This window comes from Saccopteryx leptura, chromosome 4, assembly GCF_036850995.1.
Source record: "Saccopteryx leptura isolate mSacLep1 chromosome 4, mSacLep1_pri_phased_curated, whole genome shotgun sequence".
Classification (NCBI taxonomy): domain Eukaryota; kingdom Metazoa; phylum Chordata; class Mammalia; order Chiroptera; family Emballonuridae; genus Saccopteryx; species Saccopteryx leptura.
In genome coordinates, this window is record NC_089506.1 from 135,112,513 (window position 1) to 135,138,281 (window position 25,769).

General features: G+C 39.8%; 1 protein-coding gene across 3 annotated transcripts in view; it reads left to right on the top strand.

The window, feature by feature from the left end:
• The window catches only part of FAM151B (family with sequence similarity 151 member B), a 68,537-nt gene that overhangs the window by 10,616 nt on the left and 32,152 nt on the right, over window positions 1–25,769 (top strand). For all 3 annotated transcript variants that reach the window (XM_066381754.1, XM_066381755.1, XM_066381756.1), the window contains one exon: window positions 21,336–21,501. In XM_066381754.1, the coding sequence (XP_066237851.1) occupies window positions 21,336–21,501 (166 nt within the window). The remainder of the gene's footprint in view (window positions 1–21,335; window positions 21,502–25,769) is intronic.

The following is a 25,769-nucleotide window of genomic DNA, read 5'->3' on the forward strand; positions in this document are numbered from 1 at the left end:
AAAAATTGGGGGGGGGGGATTTTTTTAAACAATTTTTTAAAATTATTTTTAGTTATTTATTCATATTAGAGAAGAAAGAGAGAGAGAGAGAGAGAGAGAGAGAGAGAAGGAGCAGGAAGCATCAACTCCCATATGTGCCTTGACCAGGCAAGCCCAGGGTTTTGACCCAGTGACCTCAGCATTCCAGGTCGCTGCTTGATCCACTGCGCCACCACAGGTCAGGCTGGGGGGAAAATTTCTTTAAAATTTATAAATCATTATAGGATATATAGAAGTTTCATACCTAGAAACAAGCTAGTTAAATATGAACTCTGTTTTTAAAACTACTAATGAAGTCATCTCCAATTGCTATCAATCTGGTGTTGATCTGGGCAGTTTTTACTTAGTCTTCAGTTAATATCTTTTCTTTCTGTTAGACCACCAGAGCCCCAAGTTTTATAGTTTGGGGAACCCATACAGCCACGTGGAAGCTAACACCATTCCTCGGCCGAGATAGATTAGAATAAATTAATCTGCACTTGCGGTTTTGATGATTCGTATTAGCACAGAACAGAAGAGTTCATCCACCTACCACCTGCAAAACCAAATGCTGAACACTGAGAAACTAAGGTTGCTTTATTGCTAGTACAGTATTCCTCAAGAAGAAACAGAAAGTTGTTGCTCGAAAGCCCAAACTTCCCAAGGGTTTCAAATTAGAGGGTTTTGCTCCGAACCAGTGTGGCTAGTGATTATCTAGGTCCTAAGGGAGAACCGTGCAGTATGAAGAAATAGACTCAAAGAGAAAAAGGATGGGATCGGGAGGTCTTCAATGCCAATAGCTTGCAAGAGCAAAAGCAAAGCCCCTGGTCTACTTTATTATATAGTGCAAAGCCATATGCAAATAAGGAAGTCTGATACAAAGTCACACATGAGAGGCATAAACAGGAATCCTGGTAAGAGTGCATCCACCCACACCCCACCATGCAGTAGTCAAGGGTGGAAGATCTTAGTTTTAGAAGGGTGAGGGGAAGAACTTAGTCTTAAACTAAGCCCTAGGCTATAAGGGCTTACATCAGGGGTCCTCAAACTACGGCCCGCAGGCCGCATGCGGCCCCCTGAGGCCATTTATCCGGCCCCCGCCGTACTTCCGGAAGGGGTACCTCTTTCATTGGTGGTCAGTGAGAGGAGCATAGTTCCCATTGAAATACTGGTCAGTTTGTTGATTTAAATTTACTTGTTCTTTATTTAAAATATTGTATTTGTTCCCGTTCTGTTTTTTTTTACTTTAAAATAAGATATGTGCAGTGTGCATAGGGATTTGTTCATAGTTTTTTTTATATTCCGGCTCTCCAACGGTCTGAGGGACAGTGAACTGGCCCCCTGTGTAAAAAGTTTGGGGACCCCTAGCTTACAGCCTGTCTCCCACGGGGTTTGAAAGAGTTGGGGTCAACGGGTATGCAGAAGCACTGGCAGGGCAAGTTTGAGTGGAGAGTTTGGGAACTTGGCTGTTTAGGGGTTTTTTTGCTTGTTTGTTTTTTTGTATTTTTCTGAAGTTGGAAACGGGGAGGCAGTCAGACAGACTCCCACGTGTGCCCAACCGGGATCCACCCGGCACGCCCACCAGGGGGCGATGCTCTGCTCATCTGGGACTTTGCTCTGTTGCAACCAGAGCCATTCTAGCGCCTGAGGCAGAGGCCATAGAGCCATCCCCAGCGCCCGGGCCACCTTTGCTCCAATGGAGCCTCGACTGCGGGAGGGGAAGAGAGAGACAGAGAGGAAGGAGAGGGGGAGGGGTGGAGAAGCAGATGGGTGCTTCTCCTGTGTGCCCTGGCTGAGAATCAAACCCAGGACTCCTGCACGCCAGGCCGACGCTCTACCACTGAGCCAACCGGCCAGGGCCGGAACTTGGCTGTTTATAGTGAGGTGCTTCAGCAGTGAATCTTCCTGGACAACAGACTCTTTGCTTCTGAAAGGGTTCCAGTGTTCAAGTTCCGGTCATGTCCCAATCCTTTGGTTCTCGGGGTAGCTGGAAGACAAGGGTGGCACTCATGCAAGGCTGTCTCTGAAAAATAATTCAAGGATTGTATTAATCACTGATTTGCTTTAAGGGAGCAGTACCAGTTTTAAACTGGTCAGTGTGGTTTGTGTGCTGTTTCAATATTGTTCCGAATGTGTGGGCAAGTGATCTAATATGGCTCAAAAGAAGATTTTTACCTTAAAACTGTAATATTGGGACATCAAAGTATGTAGCCGCAGTAATATAGGTAGCCAACTTACCATCGTAATAGAAATCAGCATGAGACACACCACGAATAGTAAATAGTTGAGACATAAAGACTCTACCAACATTATTGAGCTGGTGATCTTCGCCCATCTGGAGCCCGCCCTACCTTGGACTTCCAGTTACATGAGATAATAAGTGTCTTTATGAGCTTGAATCTGAATTCCTGTGAACTTACCCCAGAAGCAGTCCGCTCTAATTTCAGTCATTTCCTGGCTTCCACTTTTGCTCCTGTTCAGTTCACTTTCCACCTGTTCTATAATATTAATCAGGCCTTTTTTGCTCAAAACCCTGTAATAGCTTTCCTTTAAAATTCCTGAATCTAACTGTTGGGCGGGAATTCGTTTAGTTCTACCACCCTGATTTCCAGGAGGCAAGCTGTTTCCCTAAGTGCTTTGGAGTCTTGCCTCACTGATAGTTCCTCTCATGGAGGTAAAGATAATTTTTTGGTGCATGGTTTTTGACTGGGTAGAGCTGATCTATCAAAGATGCCAGGCAAAGAAGTGTGTTCCTCTCTCCTTTTCCGTCTGGACGATGGGAGGCTGCATCTGGGTATTTGTATTTGCTGGAACTTTGCTTCAAAGAGCCTATTCCAAAGTTTAGACTGGGAGGTGATGGTGGAGATTAGGAGTGGCAAGCTCATTTACCTCTCAACTAAACTGTGTCTTCTGACCTAGCTTTATAGGTAATAAAGGTAATATTGTGAACCTTATCTGCCAACTTGGCTGTTTTATTTCTCAGAATCCGTGTGGAGACTGGGATAATAACCTGTAAATCCCTGAATAAACTGGCCTGTTTCTCCTGCTTCACCTGTTGCGGTGTCTGACATTCCAGCGATGCTGGCTGGCCTCACAGTTCCTCACACAGCTAAGCTCTCTGCCTCTGCAGGCTGTCATAAGCATGTTTTCCTGGAATGCTCTTTCCCCACGCTGTGCTTGGCTGGCTTCTTACACATTCATGGGTATTAGCTGAATTGACATTTCCTCAAAGAGTTTTCCTGACCCCAGAATCAAAATTCAGAGCAACACTTTGTACTTATACTTCTCATGTGGCCTTTTGAGACTGGCACATTTCACTTAGCATGCTTTCAAGATTCATCTATGTTGTAACACGTATCAGTGCTTCATTCTTCTTCATTCTTCTTTATGACTGAATAGTGTTTAATTGTAGATTGCAACATGTTTTGATGACTCATTTAGGTTTTTTCCATTTCTTGGCTACTATAAATAATGCTGGTATGAACAGTTATATACAAGCTTTGTGTGGACACATGTTTTTTACTTCCCTTGAATATGTGTCCAGGAGTGGAATTGCTAGGTCATATGGTAATACTATGTTTAAGTTTTTGAGGAACTAGCAAACTTTTCTAAAGCAGCTGTACTGTTTGATAGTCCCACATGCAGAGTGAATGAAGGTTCTGATTTCTCCACTTCCTTTCCAAAACCTGCTATTGTCTGTCTTTTTCATTATAGCCATACTAGTGTGTGTGAATTAGTATCTCATTGGTTAAATTTGTTTTTTCCTAAAGCCTAATGATGTTGATCATCTCTTCATGAGTTTATTAGAAAATAGCTCACATCCGCAACTGAGTAGCTTTTTCAGCCTGGTTCCTACTTCTGAAAAATTTGAGAGCCCACAAACTCTTTTTCATTTTGAACTAACCTCTGTTCCTTTGGGAATAAGTGAATGTAACTTCTTTAAAAATGTTGTGGGTTTTCTGTATATTAAGTTATAAACTATTCCTCATCTAATCAATAACCTCACCCACAAATCTCTTGGAGGTACGTCTCTCTCTACTTTGGTCTGCTAGTTAGGGTGCTGTGGGACAACACCCTTCAGATTCTAGAATTTCTTTTGTCTAGCAGTATGAGTACATGAGGCACCATCCTCTTAATAAATGTTCTTGTAGTTTTTTTTAAATTTATTTATTAAATTTAATGCAGTGACATTGATAAATCAGGGTACATATGTTGAAAGAAAACATCTCTAGATTATTTTGACATTTGATTGTGCCGTGTACCCCTCCCCCAAAGTTAAATTGTCTTCTGTCACCTTCTATCTGGTTTTCTTGTGCCCCTCCCCTCCCCCAACCCCTCTCTCCTTCTTCGCCCCCTCCCCCCTCCCCCCACCCCCCACCCCTGTTGCCATCACATTCTTGTTCATGTCTCTGAGTCTCATTTTTATGTCCCTTCTATGTATGGATTCATATACTTCTTAGTTTTTTTCTGATTTACTTATTTCACTCCGTATAATGTTATCAAGGTCCATCCATGTTATTGTAAATGATCTGATGTCATCATTTCTTATGGCTGAGTAGTATTCCATAGTATATATGTTCCAAAGCTTTTTAATCCACTCATCCTCTGACGGACACTTGGGCTGTTTCCAGATCTTTGCTATTGTGAACAATGCTGCCACAAACATGGGGGTGCATTTCTCCTTTTGGAGCCGTTCTATGGTGTCCTTGGGGTATATTCCTAAAAGTGCGATAGCTGGGTCAAAAGGCAGTTCGATTTTCAGTTTTTTGAGGAATCTCCATACTGTTCTCCAAGTGGCTGCACCAGTCTGCATTCCTACCAGCAGTGCAGGAGGGTTCCCTTTTCTCCACATCCTCACCAGCACTTATTCTGTGTTGTTTTGTTGATGAGCGCCATTCTGGCTGGTGTGAGGTGATATCTCATTGTGGTTTTAATTTGCATTTCTCTAATGATTAGTGATGTTGAGCATTTTTTCATATGCCTATTGGCCATCTGTATGTCCTCTTTGGAGAAGTGTCTATTCATCTCTTTTGCCCATTTTTGGATTGGATTGTTTGTCTTCCTGGTGTTGAGATTTACAAGTTCTTTATAAATTTTGGTTATTAACCCCTTATCAGACGTATTGTCAAATATGTTCTCCCATTGTGTAGTGTGTCTTTTTATTCTGTTCTTGTTGTCTTTAGCTGTGCAAAAGCTTTTTAGTTTGATATAGTCCCATTTGTTTATCCTGTTTTTTATTTCACTTCCCCGTGGAGATAAATCAGCAAATATATTGCTCCGAGAGATGTCGGAGAGCTTACTGCCTATGTTTTCTTCTAAGATGCTTATGGTTTCACGGCCTACATTTAAGTCTTTTATCCATTTTGAGTTTATTTTTGTGAGTGGTGTAAGCTGTGTACAAGTGGTGTGATCTAGTTTCATTTTTTTGCAGGTAGCTGTCCAATTTTCCCAACACCATTTGTTAAAGAGGCTGTCTTTACTCCATTGTATTTCCTTACCTCCTTTGTCAAATATCAGTTGTCCATAGAACTGTGGGTTTATTTCTGGGTTCTCTGTTCTGTTCCATTGATCTATATGCCTGTTCTTATGCCAGTATCAGGCTGTTTTGAGTACAACGGCCTTGTAGTATAACTTGATATCAGGAAGTGTGATATACCTCCCACTTTATTCTTCTTTTTTAAGATTGCTGAGGCTATTCGTGTTCTCTTTTGGTTCCATATAAATTTTTGGAATATGTGGTCTATATCTTTGAAGTATGTCATTGGTATTTTAATTGGTATTGCATTGAATTTGTAGATTGCTTTGGGTAAAATAGACATTTTAATGATGTTTATTCTTCCTAACCATGAGCACGGTATATGCTTCCACTTGTTTGTATCTTCCTTGATTTCTTTTATCAATGCTTTGTAATTTTCCGAGTACAAGTCTTTATTCTCCTTGGTTAAGTTTACTCCTAGGTACTTCATTTTTTTGGTTGTAATTGTGAAGGGGATTGTTTCCTTAATTTCTCTTTCTGACTGTTCATTGTTGGTGTATAAAAATGCCTCTGATTTCTGAGTATTGATTTTATATCCTGCCACTTTGCTGAATTCATTTATCAGGTCCAGTAGCTTTTTGACTGAGACTTTAGGGTTTTCTATATACAATATCATATCATCTGCAAATAATGATAGTTTTACTTCTTCTTTTCCAACTTGAATGCCTTTTATTTCTTCTTCTTGTCTGATTGCTGTGGCTAGGACTTCCAGGACTATGTTAAATAAGAGTGGTGAAAGGGGACACCCCTGCCTTGTTCCTGATCTTAAGGGTATTGCTTTTTTAATTTTTGCCAATTGAGTATGATGTTGGCTGTGGGTTTCTCATAGATGGCTTTTATCATGTTGAGGTATGTTCCTTGTATTCCCACTTTGCTGAGAGTTTTGATCATGAATGGGTGCTGGATTTTATCAAATGCTTTTTCTGCATCTATTGAAATTATCATACGGTTTTTCTCCTTTTTGTTTATGTGATGAATCACATTGATTGATTTACGAATATTGTACCAGACTTGCCTCCCCAGAATAAATCCCACTTGATCATGGTGTGTGATTTTTTCCATATATTGTTGCATCCGGTTTGCTAATATTTTGTTGAGGATTTTAGCATCTATATTCATCAGAGATATTGGCCTATAATTTTCTTTCTTTGTGTTGTCTTTGCCTGGTTTTGGAATCAGAATTATGTTTGCCTCATAAAAGGAGCTTGGAAGTCTTCCTTTCTCTTGAATTTTTTGAAATAGTTTGAGAAGGATAGGAGTTAGTTCTTCTTTGAATATTTGGTAGAATTCTGTTGTGAAGCCATCGGGCCCTGGACTTTTCTTTGTTGGGAGTTTTTTGATAACTGTTTCGATCTCCTTTGTTGTAATTGGTCTGTTTAGGTTTTCTGATTCTTCCAGATTAATTTTTGAAAGATTGTATGATTCAAGGAATTTGTCCATTTCATCTAGGTTGTCTAGTTTTTTGGCATACAGTTCTTCATAGTATTTTCTTACAATATTTTATATTTCTGTTGTGTCAGTTGTTATTTCTCCTTTCTCATTTCTAATTTTATCAATATTTATTTGAGTCCTCTCTCTCTTTTTCTTTTCTTTTCTTTTTTTTTTTTTTTTTTTGTATTTTTCTAAAGCTGGAAACGGGGAGAGACAGTCAGACAGACTCCCGCATGCGCCCGACCAGGATCCACCCGGCACGCCCACCAGGGGGCGATGCTCTGCCCCTCCGGGGCGTCGCTCTGTTGCGACCAGAGCCACTCTAGCGCCTGGGGCATAGGCCAAGGTGCCATCCCCAGCGCCCGGGCCATCTTTGCTCCAATGGAGCCTCGCTGCGGGAGGGGAAGAGAGAGACAGAGAGGAAGGAGAGGGGGAGGGGTGGAGAAGCAGATGGGCGCTTCTCCTGTGTGCCCTGGCCGGGAATTGAACCCAGGACTTCTGCACGCCAGGCCGACGCTCTACCACTGGGCCAACCTGCCAGGGCTCTCTCTTTTTCTTGGTGAGTCTAGTTAAAGGTTCATCAATCTTGTTTACCTTTTCAAAGAACCAGGTCCTAGTTTCATTGATCCTCTGTATTTTTTCTTTAGTCTCTATGTCATTTATTTCTGCTCTGACCTTTATCATTTCCTTCCTTCTACTACATTTGGGCTTTACTTGCTGTTCTTTTTCTAATTCTTTTAGATGCAGGGTTAAGTTGTTTATTTGAGCTTTTCCTAGCTTCTGAAAGTGTGCCTGTAGTGCTATGAACTTCCCTCTCAGTACTGCTTTTGCTGTGTCCCATAAATTTTGAGTTGTTGTATGCTCATTGTCATTTGTTTCTAGGAATTTTTTTATTTCTTCTTTGATCTAATTCTTAATCCATTCATTATTTAACAACCTGTTATTTAGTTTCCATGTGTTTGAGAATTTTTTAGCTTTTCTGTTGTGGTTCATTTCTAGTTTCATGCCGTTGTGATCGGAGAAAGTGCTTGATATGATTTCAGTCTTCTTAAATTTGTTGAGAACACTTTTGTGCCCTAACATGTGGTCTATCCTAGAGAATGAACCATGAGCACTTGAAAAGAATGTATATTCTGCTGCTTTAGGGTGAAAGGTTCTGAAGAGATCTATTAAATCGAGTTGATCTAGTGTTTCCAATAAGTCTGCTGTTTCTTTGTTAATTTTCTTTCTTGAGGATCTATCTAGTGATGTTAGTGGGGTATTGAAATCCCCTACTATTATAGTATTGCCGTTGATCTCACCCTTTAAATCCATCAAAGTCTGCTTTATATATTTGGGTGCTTCTATATTAGGTGCATAGATATTTATAATAGTTATATCTTCCTGTTGGATTACTCCCTTTATCATTATGTAGTGGCCTTCTTTATCTCTTACTATATCCTTTGTTTTAAAGTCCAATTTGTCTGATATAAGTATTGCTACCCCAGCTTTTTTTTTCATTTCCATTTGCATGAAATGTTTTTTTTCCATTTTTTTACCTTCAATCTATGTGTATCTTTTGTTCTAAGGTGTGTCTCTTGTAGACAGCATATGTATGGGTCCTGTTTTCTTATCCGTGCAGCTATCCTATGTCTTTTGATTGGATCATTTAATCCATTTACGTTTATGGTTATTATTGATATGAAGTTGTTTATTGCCATTTTCTTCTTTAAAGGTGTATTCCTTTTTTGCGATATTCTTTTCCCACTTTGATCTGTTTACAACAGGCCCCTTAACATTTCCTGCAGCATTGGTTTGGTTGTAATGAATTCCTTGAGTTGTTTTTTTGTCTGGGAAGCTTTTTATTTCTCTTTCACTTTTAAACAATAGCCTTGCTGGATAAAGTAGTCTTGGTTGTAGGTTCTTGTTCTGCATTACTTTGAATATTTCTTGCCATTCCCTTCTGGCCTCAAGTGTTTCTGTTGAGAAGTCGGATGTCATCCTTATGGGGGCTTCTTTGTAGGTGATAACTTTTTTTTCTCTTGCAGCTTTTAATATTTCCTCTTTATCACTTAGCTTTGGTATTTTAATTATGATGTGTCTTGGTGTAGGTTTCTTTCGGTTTCTCTTTAATGGAGTCCTCTGTGCTTCTTGGACTTGTGAGAGTTTCTCTTGCATTAATTTAGGGAAGTTTTCAGCTATGATATGATTGAACAAAGTCTCTATCCCTTGTTCTTTTTCTTCTTCTTCAGGAACCCCTATGATGCGGATGTTATTTCTCTTCATGTTGTCACAGAGCTCTCTAAGGGTTTCCTCTGACTTTTTGAGTCTCTTTTCTCTTTTCTTCTCTGCTTTCATGCCTTCATTTCAGTTGTCCTCCAACTCGCTGATTTGATCCTCAGCTCTATCTATCCTGTTTTTAATTCCTTCCATTGTGGTCTTTATTTCTGATATTGTATTTGTCATCTCCGACTGATTCTTTTTTTATACTTGCTATTTCTTTACTTAGGTGTTCATAATGACCATCCATTGTTGTTCTAAGATCCCTAAGCATCCTTAATAATCATTATTTTGAACTCCGCATCTGGAAGTTTGATTATTTCCATATCACTCAGTTCATCTTTTGAAGGTGTCTCTTGTGGTTTCATTTGGATTGCACTTCTTTGTCTTCTCATTGTCTGTTTTTGGGTTTTTTATTTGAAGAGTTGGTTGAATCTAGGCTTGGTGTTGTCTGCCTCCAGTTTTCAGTTATTTCTAGGTCTTCTTGGATTGGTATCAGCTGTTATCTATAATCCACTTTTGGATTTGGGCAGCTTTGAAGTCTTGATTTGTTTGTTTTCTTAACAGGTGATAGTCTTTTTACTGAAATCAGCAGGGGGATTCCTTGAAACTGTATCCAGGAATGCGGTGGGTGTAACCTGAGACTCAGATGGCCTCTAGCCAATTAATCTCTCTGGGGGCAGGGTGTTTTCTCAGCTTCAGTAGGGGGAGGTGTATCTCAGATCTCCATGGAGACCTGAGTTACTACCCCTCCTCCCCACTTCTTGTTTTCAGCTGTGTCTTATTGCGCTGATTGGAGCTGGATAGATGTCCGGAGATCTCTAATCCGGAAGCAATTCAGCTCTGTTTTGTGAAAGGTTCAGTCCCTCCCCCAGCTATGGCTGCCTCCAGCACGGATGAGCCAGCTTTTTTAGTTCGTCTCCTGCATTTCTAGCCCCTCACAGTCTGTCCCTCTCCCTGTCCTTTCCACTTGGGAGATAAGCTGGTCTTTTCAACACACCTCTCTTTCTGGTCGCCAGGCAAGTGGCTGTGAGCAGTAGTTTCTGCCCTTTTGCCTTGTGTGAGATCCCCTCTGGGCTCTCAGCCTCACCCCCTCCCCTCCGTTCCTGTAAGCAGGGGAGATTCAGGCGCTCCCTACCAGGTTTGTTGTGGCTTCTTCTTTGCTCCTTGGTTTTTGAGAGCTGTTCTTGTAGTTCAGAGTTGGTTTTTCATGCTGATTTTTCCTAAATTGATTTGTATTCCAGTTTGGTGGTGAGAGCTGGGCGTCTGTGCGTCTGCCTACTCCGCTGCCATCTTTTTGATTCTGTTCTTGTAGTTTTATCCTTTTTTTTTTTAAGAAGCGGGCAGGCAGAGAGACAGACTCTGCATTCACCCAGACTAACCAGGATTCACTCTGCAAGCCCCCTACAGCAGTGATCCCCACGCCCCGGGCTGCGGACCGCTACCGGTCCGTGGGCCATTTGGTACCGGTCTGCAGAGAAAGAATAAATAACTTACATTATTTCCGTTTTATTTATATTTAAGTCCGAATGATGTTTTATTTTTTAAAAATGACCAGATTCCCTCTGTTACATCCGTCTAAGACTCATTCTTGATGCTTGTCTCGGTCACGTGATACATTTATCTGTCCCACCCTAAAGACCGGTCTGTGAAAATATTTTCTGACATTAAACCGGTCCGTGGCCCAAAAAAGGTTGGGGACCACTGCTCTACAAGATAGTGCTCTGCCCATCTGGGGCCATTGCTCTGTTGTCAGCAACTGAGCTATTTTCTTTTAGCACCTGAGACGAGTCCTTGGAGCCATCCTCAGAGCCCAGGGCCACTTTCTTCAACTGAGCCTTGTCTGCGGGAGGAGAGGAGGGAGAAGTTGTAGGGGGAGGGGTGAAGAAACAGATGGTCACTTTTCCTGTGTGCCCTGGCTGAGAATCGAACCCGGCACATCTACACATGGGCTGATGGTCTACCACTGAGCGTACCGGCCAGAGCCTGTAGTTTCACCCTTGATTTGATCTTGACCCTGAGGCCATAGTTTACTGGAAATATCCTGGATTTGACTTTTTGCCTGAGGTTGTCTCTTACTTGGAGATACTTTTGCTAGCCAAGAGGATGAGTTACGTTTTCTAAAGTAGCACAAGTCCTGAATTGAAAATATTTCTATATGCTGCTTAAAATATGACTATTTAACTCAGCTCTCTCTTCTCATTCTTTATCATAGGCAGCTAAAAGAAGTCAATGGGACTTTCAGCATTCTTCAAGGAAAACTCCTTAGCCAAATCCATAAATTCATTAAGTGCCCTCTCTGTTTTTCACCAGTTGCTACAAGTGGCCGTGTTATCCAGTGTTTCATTACTGTATGAAACAGGTTGTCTTTTCTCAAGCTGCCAATGACAATTTCCTCTTTGCTCTTCCAACTTCCTACTCTTCTGGAATTCCACCAGATCCTAAAGCCAATCTCACATCTCAGGCTTTTATGACAATACTGCACTTCCAGATAACTTTTTTTTTCAACTGCTGTATATTAAACTGCTCCCAAACTTAATGTTTTAAAATTACAATGATTTCTAATTTCTCATGATTTTGTGAGTCAGATGGTTGTTCTGTTTTGTGTGGTGTAGGTTGGGGACCCTCATTTTGCTGTCCTCAGTAATGCCTGAACTTCTTTGCATGGTGGCTGGCTTTTAAGAGGATAAAAGCAGAAGCTGCCAGGCCTTTCAAGGGTTAGGCCTAGACTGACAATTTGCTTCCATTATCTTCTGTTGGTCAAGCCAGACTCAAGGGGAGGAGAAAGATAGAAGAGAGTTATGTATGTGTGGGAGGAATTGTCAGCCATGGCTGGAGTCAGTCTACCACAGCCTGCTGAACACATTCACACTAAGTGACTGGTGGAGCTTTTTGCCTGTTCCAGGGATCTGTGCTTTGTCGATGTAAGAAACATCCAAACCTGTAGAGAATTTTTATGAGTTTATTTGAGCCAACCAAACTGGTGAAAATTGCAGGAAAGCAAAATCTCAGCAGATTGAGAAGCTATTCTAGAGAATGGCAGTTCAGCTTATTTTATACATTAGAATCAAAGGAGGAGACATGGCGGGGGAGTTACATGAAATTCATCAGTGATAGGTTAGGGAGGTAGGGGAAAGCAGGGCGGGGCCATCTCTGTGACTGGATACACAGTAAAATGGAAAGACATACATTTTTTTTACATTGGTGGCTATAAGATAGTTAATAATCAATATTTACAGCACACAGAGATGGTATGTGAGGAACAGGTAACCCTGTGGGGTCTGTGGTCTTGTGCTCTGATGGGAGATTGTGCCCTGAGGGGTCCAGAAAAAGGGGATTACTCTGACACTCCAAAAGTATATTGGCTTAGATGCAAAAAGACAATAGGCTTACTTAAAGTAAAGGCTGACCTTTGTTACAAGGAAGCTAAAGACCTAGGATGTGATTACCTGAAATTACTTGCTTTTAGCTAGGAATTCTTATGGTCAGACCCTTGTGTGTGGTCCCTTCCAGTCTCTGACCTGTGAGCCCGCCTCGCAGGCCTCCCCTGAGCGCCTCTGCTTTAGTATGTGGCCTCTTTTTCATCCACAGCTTTTAAACAGAAGCTATGCTTTTTTTTTTTTTTTCTTTCTTCTTTTTATAATAATTTTATTTTTTTAATGCGGTGACATCAGTAAATCAGGATACATATATTCAAAGATAACAAGTCCAGGTTATCTTGTCGTTCATTATGTTGCATACCCATCACCCAAAGTCAGATTGTCCTCTGTCACCTTCTATCTTGTTTCCTTTTGCCCCTCCCCCTCCCCCTTTCCCTCTCCCATTCCCGCCTCCCCCACCCCCTCCGTAACCACCACACTCTTATCAATGTCTCTTAGTTTCACTATTATGTCCCACCTACGTATGGAATAATGCAGTTCCTGGTTTTTTCTGATTTACTTATTTCGCTTCGTATCATGTTATCAAGATCCCACCATTTTGCTGTAAATGTCCCGATGTCATCATTTCTTATGGCTGAGTAGTATTCCATAGTGTATATGTGCCACATCTTCTTTATCCAGTCATCTATTGACGGGCTTTTTGGTTGTTTCCATGTCCTGGCCACTGTGAACAATGCTGCAATAAACATGGGGCTGCATGTGTCTTTACTTATCAATGTTTCTGAGTTTTTGGGGTATATACCCAGTAGAGGAATTGCTGGGTCATAAGGAAGTCTATTTTCAGTTTTTTGAGGAACCACCATACTTTCTTCCATAATGGTTGTACTACTTTACATTCCCACCAACAGTGTATGAGGGTTCCTTTTTCTCCACAGCCTCTCCAACATTTGTATTACCTGTCTTGCTAATAATAGCTAATTGAACAGGTGTGAGGTGGTATCTCATTGCAGTTTTGATTTGCATTTCTCTAATAGCTAAAGAAGATGAGCATCTTTTCATATGTCTGTTGGCCATTTGTATTTCTTCCTGGGAGAAGTGTCTGTTCATATCCTCTTCCCATTTTTTTATTGGATTGTTTGTTTGTTTGTTGTTGAGTTTTATGAGTTCTTTGTATATTTTGGATATTAGGCCCTTATCTGAGCTGTTGTTTGAAAATATCATTTCCCATTTAGTTGGCTGTCTGTTTATTTTGTTATCAGTTTCTCTTGCTGAGCAAAAACTTCTTAGTCTGATGTAGTCCCATTCATTAATTTTTGCCTTCACTTCTCTTGCCTGTGGAGTCAAATTCATAAAATGCTCTTTAAAACCCAGGTCCATGAGTTGAGTACCTATGTCTTCTTCTATGTACTTAATTGTTTCAGGTCTTATGTTCAGATCTTTGATCCATTTTGAGTTAATTTTAGTACAGGGGGACAAACTGTAGTCCAGTTTCATTCTTTTGCATGTGGCTTTCCAGTTTTCCCAGCACCATTTATTGAAGAGGCTTTCTTTTCTCCATTGTGTGTTGTTGGCCCCTTTATCAAAAATTATTTGACTATATATATGTGGTTTTATTTCTGGACTTTCTATTCTGTTCCATTGGTCTGAGTGTCTATTTTTCTGCCAATAACATGCTGTTTTGATTGTCGTGGCCCTATAATAGAGTTTGAAGTCAGGTATTGTAATGCCCCCAGCTTCATTCTTTTTCTTTAGGATTGCTTGGGCTATTCGGGGTTTTTTATAGTTCCATATAAATCTGACGATTTTTTGCTCTATTTCTTTAAAAAACGTCATTGGAAGTTTGATAGGAATTTCATTAAATTTGTATATTGCTTTGGGTAATATAGCCATCTTGATTATATTTATTCTTCCTAGCCAAGAACAAGGTATATTCTTCCATCTCATTATATCTTTTTCGATTTCCCTTAACAATGGTTTATAGTTTTCATTATATAAGTCCTTTACATTCTTTGTTATGTTTATTCCTAAGTATTTTATTTTTTTTGTTGCAATCGTGAAGGGGATTATTCTTTTGAGTTTGTTCTCAATTGTTTCATTGTTGGCATATAGAAAGGCTATTGACTTCTGTATGTTAATTTTGTATCCTGCAACCTTACTGTATTGCCTTATTGTTTCTAGTAGTCTTTTTGTGGATTCTTTGGGATTTTTGATGTATAGGATCATATCATCTGCAAAAAGTGATACCTTTACTTCTTCTTTTCCGATATGGATGCCTTTTATTTCTTTGTCTTGTCTGATTGCTCTGGCTAGAACCTCTAGTACCACATTAAATAAGAGTGGAGAGAGTGGACAACCCTGTCTTGTTCCTGATTTAAGGGGGAAAGCCTTCAGTTTTGTGCCATTTAATATGATGTTAGCTGATGGTTTATCATATATGGCCTTTATCATGTTGAGATATTTTCCTTCTATACCCATTTTGTTGAGAGTCTTAAACATAAAATTGTGTTGTATTTTATCAAAAGCCTTTTCTGCGTCTATTGATAAGATCATGTGGTTTTTGTTCTTTGTTTTGTTGATATGGTGTATTACGTTAACCGTTTTACGTATGTTGAACCATCCTTGAGATTATGGGATGAATCCCACTTGATCATGATGTATTATGTTTTTAATATGTTGTCGTATTCGATTTGCCAGTATTTTGTTTAGTATTTTAGCATCTGTATTCATTAGAGATATTGGTCTGTAGTTTTCTTTTTTTGTGCCATCCTTGCCTGGTTTTGGTATGAGGGTTATGTTGGCCTCATAAAATGTGTTTGGAAGTATTGCTTCTTCAGTTTTTTGGAAGACTTTGAGTAGAATAGGAACCAAGTCTTCTTTGAATGTTTGATAAAATTCACTAGTATAGCCGTCAGGGCCTGGACTTTTATTTTTGGGGAGGTTTTTAATGGTTTTTTCTATTTCTTCTCTACTAATATGTCTGTTTAGGCTTTCTGCTTCTTCTTGACTCAGTGTAGGAAGGTTGTATTGTTCTAGGAATTTATCCATTTCTTCTAGGTTGTTGAATTTAGTGGCATAAAGTTTTTCATAGTATTCTACAATAATTCTTTGTATATCTACGGTGTCCATGGTGATTTCTCCTCTTTCATTTTGGATTTTGTTTATATGAGTTCTTTCTCTTTTTTCCTTGGTAAGTCTTGCCAAGGGTTTGTCAATTTTGTTGATCTTTTCAAAGAACCAGCTCCTTGTTCTATTAATTTTTTCTATAGTTTTTCTGTTCTCTAATTCATTTATTTCTGCTCTGATTTTTATTATCTCCTTTCTTCGGCTGGTTTTGGGTTTTCTTTGTTCTTCTTTTTCTAGTTCCTTAAGGTGTGAAGTGAAGTGGTTCACTTGGGCTCTCTCTTGTTTGTTCATATATGCCTGACGTGATATGAACTTCCCTCTTATCACTGCTTTTGCTGCATCCCATAGATTCTGATATGTAGTATTGTCATTTTCATTAGTCTGTATATATCTTTTAATCTCTGCACTTAATTCTTCTTTGACCCATTCATTTTTTTAAAAGTATGTTGTTTAGTTTCCAAATTTTTGTGGGATTTTTTTCCTCTTTTTTGCAGTTGAATTCTAGTTTCAAGGCTTTATGATCAGAAAATATGCTTGATGCCTGACCTGTGGTGGCGCAGCGGATAAAGCATCGACCTGGAAATGCTGAGGTCGCCAGTTCAAAACCCTGGGCTTGCCTGGTCAAGGCACATATGGGAGTTGATGCTTCCAGCTCCTCCCCCCTATCTCTCTCTCTCTCTCTCTCTGTCTCTCTCTCTCCTCTCTAAAGTGAATAAATAAAATAAAAATAAAAAGAAAAATAAAAAAAAAAGAAAATATGCTTGGTACAACTTCGATTTTTCTGAATTTGCTGATGTTGTTTTTGTGGCACAACATATGGTCAATTCTTGAGAATGATCCATGTACACTGGAGAAAAATGTATACTCAGTCACTTTGGGATGAAATGTCCTATAGATGTCTATCATATCCAGGTGCTCTAGTGTTTTGTTTAAGGCCACTATGTCTTTGTTGATTCTCTGTTTGGATGACCGATCTAGAGCCGTCAGCGGTGTATTGAGGTCTCCAAGTATGATTGTATTTTTGTCAGTTTTTGTTTTAAGATCAATAAGTAGCTGTCTTATATATTTTGGTGCTCCTTGGTTTGGTGCATATATATTAAGAATTGTTATGTCTTCTTGATTCAGTGTCCCCTTAGCCATTATAAAATGGCCATTTTTGTCTCTGAGTACTTTTCCTGTCTTGTAGTCAGCATTATCCAATATGAGTATTGCTACGCCTGCTTTTTTTTGGATGTTATTTGCTTGGAGTATTGTTTTCCAGCCTTTCACTTTGAATTTGTTTTTATCCTTGTTACTTAGATGAGTTTCCTGTAGGCAGCATACAGTTGGATTTTCTTTTTTAATCCATTCTGCTACTCTGTGTCTTTTTATTGGTGAGTTTAATCCGTTTACATTTAGTGTAAGTATTGACACTTGTGAGTTCCCTATTGCCATTTTATATCTTGCTTTCTGTTAGTTTTGTGTCTTGTTTGGTCCTTCTCTTTCGTTTTTCTATCTTTTGTTTTTATTTGGTTGTATTCCATGCATCTTTCCTCTGTTGCTATCTTTTTTATCTCATGTGCTTCTGTGGTGGCTTTTTCAATGGTGGTTGCCCTTGAGTAATGAAAAGGGTCCCTACCCTGTTCATTGTAGCGAACTATTTTGTGAGTACTTTTGCACTCCATCATCCTTTGCTACTGTTAATCTCCATCTTCTCCCCCCTTTCTTTTTGTTGTTGTCACAGTTTAAATTTGGTTTTATTGTGTTCTTCTTGGAGCTTTTACTTGTGGCTCTGTTTTTTTTTTTGTTCTTTGTATCTGATTGGTGAACCCCCTTTAGTAATTCCTGGAGTGAGGGTTTTCTGATGATAAATTCCCTCATCTTTTCTGTAACTGTGAATGTTTTTATTTCTCCTTCATATTTGAAGGATAGCTTTGATGGGTATAGTATTCGTGGCTGAAAGTTCCTCTCTTTCAGGACTTTAAATATTGGGGTCCACTCTCTTCTAGCTTGTAGAGTTTCTGCTGAGAAATCTGATGATAATCTAATGGGCCTTCCTTTATATGTTGTATTCTTCTTTTCCCTGGCTGCCTTGAGAATTTTTTCTTTGCTGTTGGTTTGTGTCAATTTCATTATGATATGCCTTGGAGTAGGTTTGTTGGGGTTAAGAAAACTCGGAGTTCTGTTTGCTTCTTGAACTTGAGGCTTTATTTCTTTCCACAGGCTTGGGAAGTTCTCATCTATTATTTGTTTGAGTATGTTCTCCATTTTATTTTCTCTCTCTTCTCCCTCTGATATACTTATTATTCTTATGTTATTCTTTTTGATGGAGTCAGATAATAATTCTTGTAGGGCTATCTCATTTTTTTAAATTTTTGAGTCTCTTTCTTCTCTCTGTTCTGCCTCAAGTTGCTTGTCTTCTATTTCACTAATCCTCTCTTCTATCTGACCTGTTCTATTAGCTAAACTTGTTATTTGGTTTTTCAGCTTGTGAATTGAGTTTTTCATCTCTGTTTGATTTGTTTTTATAGTTTCAATTTCCTTGGACATAAATTCTTTGTGTTCATTGAGTTGTTTTCTGAGCTCCCTAAACTGCCTTTCTGTGTTTTCTTGTATATCTCGGAGGATTTTTAGGATTTCTATCTTGAATTCTCTGTCATTTAGCTCCAAGGTTTCCAATATATTAAATTTTTTCTCCATAGATTTTTCCTCATCTAGCTGTGTTACCTCTCTTTCTTTTGTATCCATGATATTTGATTTTCTCTTCCTTAATGGCATCTGAGGGTGGTTTTGTTGATAGTATTAATGAGATTTAATAAAGAATAAAACGTTAAAAAAATAAAAAATCGAAAAGAGTTGTTTTTTTTAAAAAAAAAATAATAATGAAATAAAGAAAAATAAAATAAAATAAAAATTTTAAAAAAAGGAAATTATTCCCCTCTCCTTTTTTCCTCTCCTCTCCTCTCCCCTCTTTCTTGAGAAAATCTTGTGGTGAAATGTGAATTATAACAAACAATGCCTGTAATGGAGGGCCTGAATTGGGGGAAAGTAATAAAGGGGCAAAAAAAAAAAAAAGAAAAAAAGAAAAAGAAAAAAGAAGGGGGTATGGTCTCACAAAAAGCAAATAAGGAAAAAATTTGGGTCAAGAAGAAAATGATTTGCTTTTAGGTGTTGGTTGATTAAGAGTTATGATGAGAGGAATAAGAGGAAAACAAAAATCGGGGGACAAATTTAAAAATTACTATTGTATTTAGTGGAACAAGAACTAGATAAAATGGAGAGCCAGGGATGGGAGCACTGCTAGTGAGTTAAAAAGGTGAAGTAAAACCCCCCCGAAATGCCACAAACATAAGTTTGAGTCCCAGATAAGATAATTTGTTTGTTATTGAGGTTTGAATGAGAGGAGATGTGAAGGAGAAAGGAAGAAACTAATATAGAGGGAGAAAAGAAAGAGAGAGAGAGAGAAAAAAAGAGGGAACCACTAAAAGAAGAAAAAGGAAAAAAGAGGAGAGAGAGAGAGAGTTAAGGGTTTTGGAGTGCAACCCTCATAGAGAGAAAGGAAGAGGAGAGAAAAGATAATGGAAGATGTAACACTTATGGGTAGTGTAGATCAAGGAGAGGAGAGAGTAAGACCGGCAGAGAGTTAATCGGTCAAATTGGAGGAGGAAAAAGAATATCAAGAATGAAGGTAAGAGAAACAAACGAACAAATATAATAAAATGGGATAGCTTATAAAGTCTGCAGATTATTCTTGATTTTGAGAGGTTATCTTCTTGCTTTTTCTTTTCTCTCCCTCTTCCTGGTCGGTGACTCTGTACCCCAGGTTCTGCCCCTTTGGCACGCTCAGGTAGAGGTTTGCAGTTGATAAGTCTCTATGGCGATGTCATGTATTGTGCTTTAGTCTCGTTGGCAGTCGAGGCTCATTAGCATTTATAGGCTCCGATAATGAGAGAGTCTGTGTTCCTGGAGCCTTTCTCCTAGTCTTTCCTTCCTCAATTAGTAGCCTGATAATCCAGCTATGGGGTTGCTGCTGCCTCTGCCTGGATAGTAAGAGGCTCAAAGAGCTGGCAACTCCCCACTCTATTTCCACTCAGCACAGGGCTCTGGGTAAGGCTCAGTCAGTCAGAGCTGCTAGCAAAATCAGGCAGGGTTTCCGCCCACTCAAAGACCTCTGGCTCTGCCACTCTGTCCGGTAACACAGGCGGGCGCCCACTTCCGGGGCACTTGGAGGAAACTCTCGCTCACTATCTACGTGCGCAGACCAGGATATCCGGCCAGCAGTCTCACGCTCTAAGTGAAACCCCCAACCGCATGGAAAAGTTGCAGCATTGGAATTGGCTCTCATTCCGTCCCCATGCGCGGCTTTTGCAAGGTGCTGGGGCAGCCCGAGATTCCGCTTTGGCCCACACAAAGGCCCCTGACTCTGCCCCTCTGTGTGATAACATGGGCGCGCACTGCCGAGGCACTCGGAGGAATCTCTCGCTCACTATCTGCACGCGCAAACCAGGATATGAGGCCGGCCGCGTTTTCCTCTGAGTGAATCCCCTACCAGCACGGAAATGTTCCACCGTTGGAATTAGTTCTCGCTCCCTCCCCTGCGCGGCTTTCCCAGGGTGCTGGGGCTGCCCAGAGATTCTGCTTTCAGCCCACAGAAAGGCCTCTGACTCTGCCTTTCTGTAGGGTAACACAGACACCCACTCCCGGGGCTTAGGAAGAAATCTGTCGCGCGCCGTCCAGGAGATCGGGTAAAATGGCTGCCCCGCTTGTCTTTCTTTGTTTGGGTTTGGCGCGAGTGTTAGCTTGTATTGCCCGGGTTGCCACAGGATCAGTTTTTCCTCGGCTTGGATCTCCGTGCCACAGCCTGATTCGGCCGTTTGTGCCGCAGCCTGGATCTATTCACCCCCTTTGCCCGCCTCAGTTTCTATATTGACGGATCCCAGAGAAAGCCGCCCTGTTTAGGTTAGTGAGGAAGGCGGAGCATTTCTTACTCCCTATTTCCTTCGGGGTTTGGTTATATATTTAGCCAGTTTTTCGCTCAACCATACCTTCAGGTGAATTGTGAAACATCTGGAGGCTCCAAGGATAGGTTTTTCTGTTTCTGGTTGAAGATCTTGTTGAGTTTGGGGGGAGATTTATCGGTATCGCTTCCTACCCCACCATTACTCTGACGTCCTCTCAGAAGCTATGCTTTAAGTCAAAGAATGGAATCTGTAAATAAGCAATAAACATTTATTTATAGTTCCTAAGTTGAGGACTAAGAAGATAAAAGTACTATTTTTATTTTCAGAAACTTAAATAGTTATTGAGCCTTCTTTTGTGTACTTGCTTTGCTATATATGGAGAAGAAATTAAATAATATAACACTAGCTTAAACACTGGTGAGTGTGAGGAAATGATGTTTAACTTCTCACCACCTGTCTGCCCACTTGTAAAAACCAAAAGTGTATAAACACCCAGCATAGTACCTGGCCCTGAGTAGTTACTCGGGGAGTGTTAATTTCCTATCCTTCCCTTTGTCTACCTCAAAAGGATATTGGACATGGCATCTTCTGCAGTCCCTGTTTTGTTTTGGTTTTTTAGCATTAATGTAAGTTCTTTTATTTGGACAGGTACTGCTCACATGATAGAGGCTGATGTCCTCCTTTCAAGTGAAAGACCAGACCCCGGCCAGCCAGTCATGGCCCATCCTCCTGAAACAAGCAGTGACAACACCCTGCAGGAATGGCTAACTGAAGTTGTGAAAAGCAGTAAAGGCATCAAGCTGGATTTCAAGAGGTATTTGTACAAATATGTTCAGCTTTCTGGTTTTCATAGAATAATGCCTATTGGGAAAATGGTAATAGCTGCTTATATCTGTGCCTAAGTAACTTACTTTGTGCTTTTATCTAAATTGAAATGGAATTGCAGACTGATACGTTCTAGGAATGGATCTATGACCCACTGAGTTGTTTGCTTGAATTGTTTATTGGGGAATCCTTTGAGGCAAAAATTAAGTTCATTTTCATAAAGGAATGTTTTATAAGTGACCCTTGTGATACTAAAACAGTAAACTTAAAATGCTACTTTTGTTGCCCTGGCCAGATATCTTGGTTGGTTAGAGAGAGCATCATTCCAATGGCACAAGGGTTACAGGTTTGGTCCCTGGTCAGGGCACATACAGGAACAGCTCAGTGCTTCTCTCTGTCTGTCTCTCTCCCCCTTCCTCTCTCTCTAAAATCAATTTTTTAAAATGCTCCTTTTGTTAAAAAGTAGTCCAAGAGAAAAAGAGTTGAGAAAATTTAGTTGGGGTAGTTCATTCATATTCTACTTGATTTGTATTATTTTATTAGTGTATAGGGACCTGTTTAGAATTCTTTAATAACTGAAATATTCCTTTAAAAACAGTATTTTGGAGGCATTGATAATGAAGGACAAGATTAAGTGTCACTTCCTTCCCTGTAGCTTTCACAGGAAGTTTTATTTCTGTGGTATTTTGGTAGAGCCAGAAGTATATTGTGACTCCATAGAAGCTCACCATAAGCTTCCTGAGAGCAACTTCTGTGAAAATCTAGAATTTGTGGTAAACCTACTTCATCTACTTTTAAATTGAATTATCTCAAGAAATTAATAAAGATTTGGAAATCTTATTGGTAGGGTTATTAAGATGACACTAATTATTTGTTGTGGGGCTAAGTATACTAGTAAACCTCATAATACTGTAGGTGAATGAAAATGCTATTTACCATATTTTCCCATGTATAAGACAATCCCATGTATTAGACACACCTTAATTTTGGGGTCCAAAATTTGAAAAAAAAGTATATTACATAAAGTTATTAAACTTGCCTGACCAGGCGGTGGCACAGTGCATAGAGTGTCAGACTGGGATGCGGAGGACCCAGGTTTGAGACCCCGAGGTCGCCAGCTTGAGTGCGGGCTCATCTGGTTTGAGCAAAGCTCACCAGCTTGAGCCCAAGGTCACTGGCTTGAGCAAGGGGTCACTCGGTTTGCTGTGGCCCCCCAGTCAAGGTACATATGAGAAAGCAATCAATGAACAACTAAGGTGCCGCAATGAAGAATTGATGCTTCTCATCTCTCTCCCTTCCTGTCTGTCTGTCCCTATCTGTCCCTCTCTCTGTCTCTCTCTCTCTGTCACACACACACACAAAAAGTCATTGAACTCAAGTTTTATTCATTATAAAATTCATACAACTCCTCATCACTGTCAAAACTCCCAGTCATTAGCTTGTCCTCATCTGTGTCTGATGACAAATCACTGTCTTCAACAATGAGCGCAAAAATAAGCGCAAAAAAGTGGGAAATGCAAGTAAAAAAACTACAACCACTGAATAAGACACACCCAGGTTTTAGACCCCAAAATTTTTGAAAAAAAAGTGCATCTTATACATGGGGAAATATGGCAGGCCTGACCTGTGGTGGCGCAGTGGATAAAGCATCAACCTGGAATGCTGAAATTGCTAATTTGAAACCCTGGGCTTGTCTGGTCAAGGCACATATGGGAGTTGATGCTTCCTGCTCCTCCCCCTTTCTCTCTCTCTCTCTCTCTCTCTCTCTCTCTCTCTCTCCTCTCTAAAATGAATAAAGTCTTTGAAAAATTTTTTAAATGCTATTTACATTGAAAAGCTTTTAGGATGTTGAATGTTCCAATTCCATTTCATTGGCAAACTTAGTCCCAAAGAGGTTCAGTGATTTGCCCAAGGACCACAGGTAAGCTTGATCCCTGAGCGAGGACCCGGTCTCAGGTTTCCTGGAGCTAGTTCAGTGTTCTCTGTACCTTGAAACAATGTACTTCATCTTTAATGCTTGGTGACTCAAAGTTTTAGATCTCCTTGCCTTTCCAGCTGCTCAGTTTTTGTATGATTATTGTTGCCCCTTGAATTATTCCCTGTGCTATATTCTTTGGCTCCCCTCTAGTTACATCAGCTCATTCTTTTTTTTTTAATTAACTGAGAGGCAAGGAAGCAGAGACAGACTCATGCATGCACCTGGACCAGGATCCATAAGGCAAGCGTCTACCAGGTGATACTCTGCTTGGCTGGGCCACAGCTCTGTTGCTCAGCAACTGAGCCATTTTAGCACCTAAGGCTGAGGCCATTGAGCCATCCTTAGCACCGTGGCCAACTTTGCTTGAACCATTCAAGCCATGGCTGTGGAAGGCAGAGGGAGAAAGAGAAGAATGATTGAGGTGGGGTGGGGGGGGCCTGCAGTGGACAAGCAGGTCGCTTCTCCTGTGTGCTCTAACCTGTAATCAAACCCAGGACTTCAACACGTTGGGCTGATGCTCCACTGCTGAGCCAACCAGCCAGGGCAGCTCATTCATTCTTTTTTTTTTTTTTTTAAAGACTTTATTCATTTTATTTTATTTATTTATTTTTATTCATTTTAGAGAGGAGAGAGAGAGAGGGAGAGAGAGAGACAGAGAGAGAGAGGAGAGAGAGACAGGGGGGAGGAGCTGGAAGCATCAACTCCCATATGTGCCTTGACCAGGCAAGCCCAGGGCTTTGAACCGGCGACCTCAGCATTTCCAGGTCGAAGCTTTATCCACTGCGCCACCACAGGTCAGGCTCATTCATTCTTAAACATTGACAGCTGCCACAAAAGGGCTAAGCCACTAAAAAAAATTTTGCAGGTTTTTGGGTCATAACATATTTGAAGAGTGTTGCCAGTATGACTGGAGAATTTACACTTTGAAGCAAAGCTTTCCACTGGTTCTGTAACAGCTGAATAACCTTTTACTCAGATTTTACTAGTTCTTGTTTCATGCCTCAGTTATTTTCTTTATACAAATAATAACTGGGTAACATATGATGATTTTTTAATATTTTATTTATTCATTTTTAGAGAGAGAGGAGAGCTTGAGAGAAAAAGAGAGAGAAAAGGGGAGGAGCCAGAAGTATCAATTTCCATATGTGCCTTGACCAGGCAAGCTTGGGGTTTCGAACCAGTGACCTCAGCGTCCCAGGTCAATGCCCCATCCACTGCGCCACCACAGGTCAGGCACATATGATGATTTTTAAATTTTATTTGGAGTTTAAGCAAACTTCTGTGTTTTAGCAAAAAATTATTTCCCTGGGAATGTAATTTTAAATGGCTTATTTTAATTTTAAGTATGGTTTTTATGTCAACCACAATTTCTAAATGAAATTAATAAAAAAATAGGATGTGATACTCAGAAGTTTGCCATATAAGTAACTTATAGGAAAAAGAACCTATTCTATAAAAACTGTTTATATATTTTTTCTGGGAATTTAGAAAAGTACTAAGCAAAGGAAATGTTACATAGTATTCTGATCAAGACTTCCCTCTTCAAATGGTCAACATGGCAAACCTTTTGGCAGTTCTTTATGGGAAATTTAATACATGTAAGAATTGAGGATTTTGGCCACTGGCATTTTTAATTATAATTACTTGGAATTTATAACTTAATTGGGAGGAATGTGTCCTTTTGCAGTATTTACAATAGTAAGTTCCAGGCTTTCCTCCACATTTACTCTTTTAGAATAATTTTTTCATGTTCTAGAAAAATAAGAACTATAACAACAAAGGTTGTATTTTCCTTGGTAAGGCTTTATGTTTTTCTTAATGTAAGTTTTGTTTTTCCTATTTAAGTTCCTGCTAAGGGAAAGTATCATTACTTTTTATATTAGTAGTCTATATTGGTGGTAACTAAAATATTTACATATAAAATGAAATATGTGCATTTTTGCTTCATTGTGTTCAGTGTCATAGCTTCTTTGTACTGCACAGTACTTTACACATATATGCTGGTAGGCACTTATATATGCTGGTGGGATTTCAATTTTGGGGAGAAAATACAGTTTGATACTAGATACTGTCAGATGGAAAACCAATGGAAAACAGCCCTGTGTCAGCTTACTAAATTAAGAAAGCCTAAAAAGGTTGCCCAACCTTTATAGATACAAGATTTATTTTTTCTTTAATTGAATTTATTGGAGTAACACTGGCTAATAAAATTATACAGGTTTCAGGTGCAGAGTTCTACAACACACATCATATTGTGTGTGTTCACTACATCCCCAAGT